The 11,291-nt window shown below is 39.2% G+C and overlaps 1 protein-coding gene across 1 annotated transcript; it reads right to left on the bottom strand.

The window, feature by feature from the left end:
- Positions 1-5,143: 5,143 nt before the first annotated feature.
- Positions 5,144-11,276, bottom strand: LOC131887493 (complement component 1 Q subcomponent-binding protein, mitochondrial-like). The gene is made up of 4 exons (XM_059236119.1): positions 11,009-11,276; positions 7,779-7,920; positions 5,688-5,878; positions 5,144-5,616 (listed from the first exon to the last, which is right to left on the bottom strand). The coding sequence occupies exons 1-4, from the start codon at positions 11,172-11,174 to the stop codon at positions 5,378-5,380; spliced, it is 738 nt and encodes a 245-aa protein (XP_059092102.1). The 5' UTR covers positions 11,175-11,276; the 3' UTR covers positions 5,144-5,377.
- Positions 11,277-11,291: the final 15 nt, after the last annotated feature.

The raw sequence follows: 11,291 nt of genomic DNA, 5'->3' as shown, positions 1-11,291 counted from the left end.
GAAAAATCGGCCTATAGTTACTTGGGAGTGACTTATCTCCCTCTTTGAAAATTGGAGCAACATGAGCTACCTTCAGAGAAGAGGGGAACTTGCCCTGGTCCAAGATGCAACGCATCAAGTACGAGAAAACAGGAGCAAGAACCAGTGAGCATCTCATCAGAAACTGAGTTGTCACACCATCAGGGCCAGGGGAGCTCGAGAGTCTCAAGTCCCTGATGGCCTCTAAAGCATCTTGATGTGTAACTATGAGATCATCAAATTGCTCAACTTGACTAACCTTGTCAATCTCAACAGACTCATCTTCAGAGCAATAAGCTGTTGCTTCCGAACTCAGTGGGGTTGAAAACGCACTGGAGAACTGATCTCCTAGCATGTTAGCCATAGCCTCTACATTACTAATGGCTTCCCCATCAACCTCAAAAGGTCCAACAGGGTGTTTCATTTTTCTCTTAGAGTTCGCATAAGAGAAAAATGCCTTCGGATTTGACCTGACCTCTTGAAACACGTTACTCTCAGTTTGTAACTGGTCATATTCGATGGAGGCCTTAATCTTACCCTGAACTACGTCCAACTTTTTTCGGAGACTAGCCACAATTACTGGATTCGAAGTGCCCTTCAGCTTTTTGCTAGTTTGCAACTCATTTTGAACAAAGTCTTCCTATATTTTGGAATTTTTGTCCGTGTACCACCTTTCGGAACACATTCAGAGATTGCTAAACTACAGCAAACTTCCTTAAAAATTGTAACTAATTCATCAATGGCTGCATCTATGGACGATTCCTGTTTCAGAATTGAAACCAGGTCCAGTTCTTCAAATTTTTCTATAATCAATGGCCAATGTTCATCTTTGAACTTGAACTGAGCCGGTGACCGACCTTTTTGACCGGTTTTACTCTAGAGCACGCCGGCTTTTGAGTAATGGTCGACCCTATCTCAAGAACATGATGATCTGACAGATTACTAGGTGTCAAAAGGACATACTAGATCAGATCAGGGTCATTGGAAAAGACCAAATCCAGAACGTTATTCGCTCTGGTGGCTAAACCAACATGCTGAGAGAAATGGGGCAAGATCGCAAACTCCTCCAGCTTTTCGAACGACTGAGATTTTGATTTCGAAATGGGAATATGCCCATCGGGACTAGCCTCCCATTCTACAACGCTAGCCGGAAAATTAAAGTCCCCTACAAAGAAAACCTTCGAACAAACTGCCTGATCCAAATCATTTCCAGTGAATTGGAGAGCTGACATAAAGGAGCTTACTGAACAAGAAGTGGGTCTATACATTGTTACAATAGACAGATCAAGCCTTCGGATATGACAAACTAAGACCTCTACTTTTCCATTCGACATTTGTACATGACTAATGTGCAAATCATTCCTAACATATAGACATACGCCCCCATGCGGAAAAATGGGATTGTCAGGGCGTACTCACATCGAACTAAATTGAAACCAACCATTGCTACCTCTTCATCTAAGACCCCTGGCCGAAGCCAAGTTTCTGTCATGGAAATGAATGAGACCTTCCTATCTAAAGCTAGTTCCTCAAGAACCTTAATCTTTGTGCTGTCTTTTTTGGAAATAAGACAATGCACATTCAAATAAAGCCCCTTTATGGGCCTCTCTTTTGACGGACCAAGTTCACAAGATCTTGGACCATCCTCTCCAACCATAAAAAATCCCTCTTATCAACAAAGCTACGTTCTACTGGAGGCAAAGCATGAGCTAATGGGGATGGTTGGGTTTGAGAAATGGGTTGGGCAGCTACATTTGAATAGGAACGTAATTTGGGAATAGTGGGGCAAGGAATATTAGGGAGGAGAGTGTTTATAGCAATATAGGGGTGGATTGAGTATTTGAAGGAAGAGGAGGGAATGGGGAGAGAGGGTGGGGGGGTAGTGGAGGAGAGTGAGGGAGGAAGCTAAATGGGTTAAGGAAGGGGGGTGGGGTGGGATTAGGTTTAGGAATAGGGTCAGCTCTAAAACTACGAAACTGACCTATCCTATTTCTCGGCTTTCTTTGCGTCCCTTCAACATGGACGGAGGTACACCGTACATTAAAAGCACGTCTTAAGTCTCATGGACTGACGGCACATGTACGGGTGAAAAAAAGGACAATCTACCTTTGAACATCCCTTCTTACTATTGTACTTCTCAAGACCGAACTTGAGAAGTTTTTGAGACACCATTTAGGGTGGTCAAACTGACAGCCTTTTCCTTCTTCAGGACAAGGCTGCTTCCGGTAAATAGGACTGACTGTTTTCTCTACAACTGTATTTTCCTGCGCTTTTTCAAGAGGAGATACTACTTCAAAATCTATGTTGGTCAAATCAGTCGACTTCTCAACTACTGGGTGAGCCTGTTCTTCAAGCAGCACCCTGGTTTCATTGACCCAAGCAGCCAAAGCAAGCTTCCATGATAAAGGGCTTATTGATTACGGAAGGATCCTTCCCTGCTAAGATCAAGTCCAAATATTGTCTAGCCTCTTTACTGACTTTTCCAAAAATAGCTTCCATCATGAATGCAGGTGGAACTATTAATGAGCAGCAAAATCAAGAGACCATGAAAAAGAAGAAAACTAAAAGACCTTACAATGTTGTCTTGAGATACAGGACAACAAAGCAAAATAGGAATAAAATATCTCACTTCATACTAAAAAAAACAAATCTAAGATGGAGATAGAAATAAAGAAATAAAGGACAGAGAAGAGCAATGAATCTAGAACCGAAACTAGGTAAACAACACAACAACACAAAAACACAGAAATAATCTTAAAAACACTGATCTAACAAAAATACAATTAATTCACTAACGAACAATAATTTCCAACTATAAATGACTATAAATTTTGTTCCTATGTATAATTAGCACCATTATGATGTTCATGTTACAATCAAAAGTCTTCCGCACACATTAGGTCTGTTGTAGAGGCTCTGAATAGATAGAAGACTAAGAACATGGTGCTAGGGCGAGCCCTGCCTCGAGTCCAAGTACACTCCAGTAGTATATCAAAACGTGAAGAACTTAGCTGGACTCAAGTCTGGACTCAAGCTAAAAAAAGTCAGCTTTTGATTGGATTTTTTTCTTCAGAAAACGGGCCTCACTCAGTCGCGAGTTAGTCTTGTTAGAAATCACTGCTTTAATTTCAAATATGACTTTTCTTTATATGACACATCTCGGCATTGAATCCGAAACTTAGACCCACATTTGGATCTGAATACAAAGACTTCAAAATGGAAAACTTGTTGTAGGTAGTAACCAAGGACGTCGTTAGGTCAGTTGTCCCTGTCAGTACATATCGAGGATCTACACCTGAAAGACAATGGAATGCACTATGATTTAAAACAATTCTGGATTGGGGACAACGGATGAAAATGTGATTGCCAATTCGACAATATGGGACAGGGATGCAAACCCCTAAAAGTCATATATGACTCCTATCACTCAGAGGAGGAGCTATTGTAGCCTAACAATTTTGAATGAATCTCTATCTTTTAGTGTTTTGTTTTCGAACTTCCTTACTGCTACTGGGAATGGAATTTCCAGCAGTTTAAGACAAAACACTTGTTCATTTAATGAACTTTGATTTCATGTTTCATTTGATCGACCAACGAATTAGAGTTGGCGTGTTGAAAGTAAGGTTGTCCAAGTCTGACTTAAATCCTGCAACTGGATCAACAAGGCCTACATACGCCCTTCGAATATTTGGGGAGAGCAAATTGAACAATGAAGGAGCACGAGAAAGAAGAGAATTGGACTTCATAGTCTTAACTAGCCTGGATTCTAGAGGGCTTGAAGGTGCTCTCAAAACGCACTTTAGGCCTCTACCGTCACTACAATTCGCCCTAAAACCAGGTTGGGACAAAGCTCATCAATGCTCTTGAAAACGTACGGCATCATATACCTTTCGTACCTTCTCTGAATTATTTCAGCCGAGCGGTGTAGAGGCAGCGCAGATCCGGTAAGTTTTTCCCCCTGGTATATTGGGCTGAAGCCCCGGGTCGATTCAACCCATAGATTAATCTATTAATTTATGCATTTGTCGTCCCTATGTTTTGCACTACTTTTAGAAATGGTCAAACATCGAATAAGTTAGGAACTTGCAATTTTGATTATGATGTTATGTTATGATGCTCAATAGCAACTCTTAATTTACCATCGGTTTGCCATGATCGAACATTGCCAGAGTATTCTATTACCAATTGGGAATAACCTTTCGAGATCTGTACTTATACTTACCTGCATCTCTTGATATTCTAATTCTGATTTCCACTTCAAACCGGACTTAAGAAAAGATCAAATAAATCCAGTCTTCAGCTTCAATGAAAACACTGTAAGAAAATTTACTTATAAATATTGCTGGGATAATATTTCCAGTACCGGTTATTTAGTCCGCAAAAAAGATGAAGACGCTCACCAGGAAATCAGAAGTAATTTGAATCATTTTACTCCAAATTGACTTGTTCGATGTACTGTTCGAAGTTTTCGGGCGATATAATTGCAACTGATTATTTGTAAGTGTTTAAGCCATCTATGCCATCAAATAAGTGAGCAAGGGTCCAAATTATCCCCCGCTTATTACCATATCCTGTTCAGGATTGATTCCAGCTAAACATCAGATCAAAATTTTGGAATTGGGATCAAAGAACACAAGAAATGTGGAATGTATGGTAGATTATGCAAAACCATTTTTTTTGGTCATCCAGTGCTCGACAATTTTATCTCCCCAAATTGAACCTGCTGAGATGCCGTAGTTTAGACATGTTTTTCATGTCCATCTAAAGCTAATTGAGTCAGGGTTGGCTCTTGGTTTCAGGGCTTCTTTCTTTGGGTGAAGAGAGACTTGCAACTCATAGTCTCGTGTCTTTTGTCGTGTGTGTCCTACTTACTGATCGCTCAATTCAGCGTCCTTCCAGTTAGAGTTAGTTTGCGGCAAAACCAGGATTATGTTTCGCATCTTTGTCGAATTAGAGGGTCACAAGCCGTATTAGACATGTTAAGCGATTTGTCGTGGCGCTCTGACACTAATATGGATAACATAGACACGTGTCTCGTTTTCTTTAAGTATTGGATGTTCTGCGAGTAAACGTTTGATCTCACCAACACGATTGACATTTCCAAAAAACCGAGTCTATCGCCAAATAAGCATATTTTCATTTATTTCTCCCTCACATGGTTCCGACATATTTTGCCGGACAAACGTGAAGATGATCATTATAAAACATGTGGGAGGTGGTTCCTAATCTGGGCCATATAAAATAACTTGACTTTGGATCAGATTGGTAGAGCGGAAAAGAGGGTGATCAACCAAAATTCTTGCGCTCCAAGGACAGAAGTAGAGACATTCTTGGATATCAAGATGGAGTTGGAGAACTTTCACTTTTTGCAGAACTGTTGGAGACTTTCCAACAGATTGATATACAAGGAGTGCTCGTATGATGAGCTAAGATCAGACAGCTTTTCGGCAAAACTCGCATTCACACCTCGCTCATCCAAGTAATTCATGAACAAATCGTACAGATATCCGTCCAAGATATCTCCAGCCACGGCATAGCTCTTCTCGCTCCAATTTTCGCCTTCAAACATGGTCACCTCGTCGATGGCAAACACGTCTTCTAAAAATAAAAATCAGGGCGGGATTTCTTCTCATGCCAATCGTTACATCATAGGATGTTGTTGGACTTACCAAAACCTTCTTCGGCTTGTTGCTCGGGTTGTTCGAAAATGAAGGAGCACGAAAAGGACAACGTTTCACCATTGGACTTGACCACCTCCACCTCAAAGTTAGGCTTAGACTTCATCTCAGGCGCTTCTTGAGTTCCGTCATCCGGTTCCGCTGAATCGACGGTGTGATTTACATTTAGGTGAACAATAATCCTAGGATAACAAAGAAGGTTTTTGATAACCTTTCGCATCCTGAGTGGACAAAACTTAGTTGAAGAATATAAATGGGTATCAAATGTTAAGACAAAAAGACGAAATGGCTTGAAAAGAGACTCACAAATATATCTTAAGTAAAATTCAGGGACCCTCGCCCAAAATGTAATGAAAACAGTTCAGATTTTAAGGGACACGCAGACTACGATGAAGAAATTGTACTTTCACATTACTTGTTGCTTGTGCCTATTCAGTGGGATGGGATTTGAAGACCAGTTTGAGAATACAGCTCGAATACACCTGAATAGTTTCATCAGTTTGGCGGTTGAAATAGTGATAGACACTGAAAAGTTTGGACCGGCCAACCGGTTTATGATAGCTGCACAGTCAGTATTAGGCTACACGATCTACTCTTCTTAGTCTGCTGAGGTAGCCTCCAGCCAATATTAGGGCAGATTGGTCAGTTCACTCCGCATCAGTTTTTGAGCCCTATGATGCATATGAATTGTTAAAGGCAAAAAAACCTTTTCAAATCTGCAATTAAATTCGTGTTCTTAGTGACACTTCATTTTCGAAGTTTATCCAGCAATACGAAGTGGACCTTGAGTCGGGTCAATTGACCTAAAGTAATCCCCATATTGCTATCCCACTTGAGTAATGATTCCAGTTCCAAGCACAACAGTTTCCTTTCTTACTTACTCCTAACTGGTGGATTAGTTATTTGATTTCCAACCTATGATATCACTATTTAAGATCTGCCCATTTCTGCTGCCAAATTTTGCTTTGAGACGTCAAAGTCAGGGCCTTGGAGACTTGTGTATTGTTGAAGCTTGAGATTTGTTGGATATCCAGTGGGACATTTTTTGGACAAACTGAGGCGCCCAAGGGATTTGTCAATCAGGAGAGACGAGTCAAACCCTCACGATTCTTGTGATGCTTCTACAATTAATTAGCAGATAATTAATGGTCAGGGTCAGTTCAACAATGATGAATGGTAGCTATACAAAAGAACTGAGCGAAACAAACCAGGAAGGTTTGATTACATTAAGGTCTTGATATTTAGGAAGGATGGTCAAACTTGTCGAGTACGGAATCCGAGCAAGCACATAGGTAATCACTTAAAAAAACAGGCACTTAATAGTGTTACTGAAGTAACAAAATCGTTCGTTTAAGCCTTCAAAGTACCTTCTTCCAAGGTTCCAAATACTGAAACTTCCGTGAACGGAGACGATCTTTTTCGTTATTCTGACATGAAACAAGGAGGGAGGTAATGAATTGTGTGCTTTCAACCCGCAATCAATACCGTATAATATAACATAACAATTATAATAAGCGTATGTTCAAATTTATTGTGAGGATATGAACATTGCAGGCATGACATGAATCGACATGGGCTGCTAGCAAATGAAGTGACCACTGATCGAGATGATAAAGATTAGCCGAGTCGAGCAAGTAAATAATAAGGAAATCTCATTTCGAGACAGAAGCACATGATTGCACTCCTGAAATTCTCGTTAATGGGACTTATCTTGTCGTCTTCCGAGTAATTGAAGGATATTAACCTTATACCAAATATTTGACCTATAAACCAAACCGGGATGTGCGGCCAATTTTCGCTATATATGTAAACATAAGGGCACAATGCCAAAAGTACGATGAGAACTGGTTTGAACATGAAGTTACAAAAGCTATCTCGGGCATTGCTTTTAAAAATAAGATATAAAATGAACTTCTCATTAAGTTTCTACGTTTCATTTCCAATTGATTTATTTCAACTTAATTCTTATAAGGTTCATAAGATTGATTGTTCTATTAGTTCTGTCAAGCCTACACCGATTCTACAATTGAATTATGGACATTGTTATTTATAAGAAAAAAACAAACCTGTTGATTCACTTACTTTTCACCATTGGCTTCTTTGACGAGCTTGAGATCCGCTCCATCTTTTTCCATCTTGAAGCCATCAATCGTGTCCAAAGGTTTCAGGCTTTTCTTTTCGGTTTGAATTTCCTCAGACAGAAATTGGGCCATATCTTGTTCCACTGGAATTGTAATAAACCCTAAAATTATTAGTTCTGCCATTTGTTTTCAATTTTGGCTTAGACTTGAACCGACGGCCTTGAAGCAGTTATCAAAATGCAGTAAAACAAAAAATACTTCAGTTTAAGCCAATTTTGGAAATGCCTGCTACAACGAATGCCCCATGGAATGGCTTTTCGGGCACATAGGATCGCACGTGGACACGTGTAGCGTGACCTTTATCTGCCATAAATTTGCTCGCATTGACAGTAATGACGTGTATTGTAAAGAGAGCGATGCTAGTGGCAACCAAGACGGAAGAATTAGGTCGAAAGTGACATGGTGCATGCAGGAAAAATAGAGCTAGTGTTATAAGATTGGGTTGATTAGTTCCTGGTACAATTCAGGTGAACTTTAAAGGATTCCGGTCTCGGTTTTCTCGATATACATCATTGGCACTGGTTAAGTAGAGCAAAAAAGAGTACCAAAACTTGGCTGAGAAAGTCATTTATTTGATCCTTGGCCAGCCTTTTAGAAAATGTTGTAGCAAGTAAAGGTGAAGAATACATATGAGTCATAGATTGTTGTTGATGAGGAACATAAGACGGTTGTTATGCTCCTAGAAGAGATGGTTTTCAAATTTGTTTCAAAATTGCCTCTTGTAGGGGAAAAATGCAAAAAAATATGCAGGGCCCATATTGTCGCGTTTACATTCAGTTATGAATTGGTTGGCACACAGCTATGATTGACATATTCTCATAAAAAGGTTTAAAAAAATCATTTCTTCTTTATTCTGAATATTTTTTTATATTTTTAGTCAAAATTACTTCCAGTTTTCGCTAAATAATAATTAGACCCACCCCCTTGAAAACTTGTAGATTCATCAAAACAAATCAGCTAAGAAGTCAACTGTTCTCAAATCAAGCTTAAAAGGAAATATTATCGATATAGTCACCCAGGAAATAAGTTGAAAAGGTCGCCAAAAGAGGAAATAGGTATAAAGAAAACAGTAACGAAAATGGAAAAGAAGTTAAAGAACAGAAAAGAAGCAATATTGAAATATGACTAAAAAAGTCGCAAATAATTGTGGGTGTTCGAAACGGTAAGAAAAAGTTGAAATAAGATTTGAAATGTTGCTAGAAATCTAGTAAAAGTTAGGAAAAGAAAAATTGGGCTGAAAATATTCAAATGTTTTTTTCAGTTTTATCTCTAGGTTAATTTTAGGTTTCAGACGAAACCAAAATTAAGCTTCTTGTCCAAGGAACATACACTAAAATATATTTTTCCCGTGAGACAGTGCTCAGATTTACACAATCAAAGACGACTTTAAATATTGAAATGAACACTGACGAGTGTTCTCATATTTTGCAAATTTGATGGGCTAGTTTTGAATTTGCAGTTCTCTCAATTCTCGATGAACTGATCATGAGTTGTAACAAACTTATTTTTCCCATGAATCAAAATGCACTCTACATATAAAGGAAGTGCAAATGAGACACTACATGAGTAGTGCTTAGTTCGAGAACTGGTACCCAGTCTTAATGCCAAACTTTAAAGGACAACCATAATCATTTCAACCAGGTGAAAGTGGAGAGCGTCGTTTTCTCTGGTCTCGCCACAAAGCCGGAAATGAATGGGTGAATCCCTCTTAAAGAGTAACCGGTCTTTTGAGCGAAAAGTGTAACCTTTCCATCATCTAAGCCAAGGCCATTATTTCCGCTTTAGACTTTAGACGATCTTGAACCATGGTCCAAGTATAAACTCGTATATTTTTTAAGACTATGCAGTAATTTATAGAGGCTATTGGTATTTGGTTCAATTGCTTTTGAAAGTCTATCAAAATTGTGAAAGACATTATAAATAGGAGGGATAAATTGAAGAAGAAATAAAAAAGAGGGGAAAAACACGCGAAATAATCTTAATAATGATGCCAAAATATATAAAGATATAACTTAACATAACCGCAAAGTCATGGATATACCCAATTGATTACGGAAACTAGGTACATGCTTGGGTTAATTTGCATTAACAATATTGATACAATTGGATTAAAACTTCTGGAAACTCTTGCCATTTTTCCTCGACTGAGCCTCATTCCCAGAAGAACATGTCAGGACTTTTTATTTTTCTTCAACTTTTTGTCGTTTAGGCCACTGTAGCAAGAGGCTACTAATTGAGATCTTGCTCGGATGGATTTGGAATGCGTTACTATATATGTTCAATCTTGCATTGAAATGGACACACTCAACTTCTACTGGAATAATAAACCATACCAAACAAGTAACACCACACAATTAATGGGCAAGATTTTGGATTGTTCAATCTTACGTTAAGTAAGTCTTTAAAAGGCCAAGAATACTCGCATATTTTGCAGTATTCTACCCAGGAGTTGGCCTTGGTCTTGACAGGGTACTCGTCCTTGTCATTGAAATCTCACAACCAATGGTCATAATATTAGATAGAAATCTTGCTTGTTATAATTTTGGAACAAAAACACTCTACACGGTTGTCATGGCACTAAAACGACCTTTTTCTTGATACTTTGGGCTAAGTGACGAGATTTTTTTCTTCTTCTAAAACGTTCATTTTTTTGCAATTTCAAGAAACAGGGGCAAAATCGATTAGATAATCTGGATTTCCGAGCCAAAATGGTGAAAAATGAAAAATAATGCATTTCCATTTATTTTCCTTGGACTGCCTTGCTCATAGTCAAGATTAAAGAATGTTTGGGATCGCCATTTTTTTAATAATAAAAAGGTAGTATTTGCGATGTTCCGTTTTGGCGTGCCTGGCTCATGTTTTTTTGGCATAACCTTTAAGATTCGCTGAAAGGTTAAATTTCAATTGTCTATGGAAAATCCTGTGGTTGGCGTAGTTTCGAGGAAGTCTTATCTTGTTGAGGTTAAAGTACATTGTAGGAAGGGATTTGGCATGTATCGGTTAACGATAGTTTGATGGTTCGAAATGTTCTACATCATATTACCATACTTCTCATTGTTCATACCCAAAAGCTATTCAAGTAAAACAACCCGCAACCAACATCGATTTAGCACTAAATGAGCAAAAGAAACTAATAAAAAAGTAACCCATGCAATCCAATACGGAAATCACCTTTGGTGGGAGCAGCCCAGCGTGTGGATTGACTCAGCGAGCGCTGTACCAAATGGAGAGACTGGCTTTGGGCCACGGCCAGGCCCATGGCCCCGCGCAGAGGGGCGGCCAGGCTGCGGGTAGCCGTAGCCACAAACAATTGAGAGGCCAAGCGAGAGAGTGCCATGATGAGATTCAACCGATTGGAAGTGAAGACAAAGGCCGAAATGGAATGGCCAAACTTTACTCACACCAACAAAACAAGCATGGAGGAACAGCTGAGAAAGCCACCACCTAACCTAGC

Source organism: Tigriopus californicus, chromosome 9, assembly GCF_007210705.1.
Source record: "Tigriopus californicus strain San Diego chromosome 9, Tcal_SD_v2.1, whole genome shotgun sequence".
In the NCBI taxonomy this organism is placed as follows: domain Eukaryota; kingdom Metazoa; phylum Arthropoda; class Copepoda; order Harpacticoida; family Harpacticidae; genus Tigriopus; species Tigriopus californicus.
The sequence above is the reverse complement of the archived record's forward strand: the minus strand, read 5'-3'. Positions and strand labels throughout refer to the sequence as shown.

Coding starts and splice junctions, on each gene's coding strand:
- LOC131887493 (XM_059236119.1), bottom strand. CDS start 11,174: ATGGCACTCTCTCGCTTGGCCTCTCAATTGTTTGTGGCTACGGCTACC. Junction 7,921..11,008: donor CTGGGCTGCTCCCACCAAAG/GTGATTTCCGTA, acceptor TTACAATTCCAG/TGGAACAAGATATGGCCCAA. Junction 5,879..7,778: donor AAAGAAGCCAATGGTGAAAA/GTAAGTGAATCA, acceptor TTGTTATCCTAG/GATTATTGTTCACCTAAATG.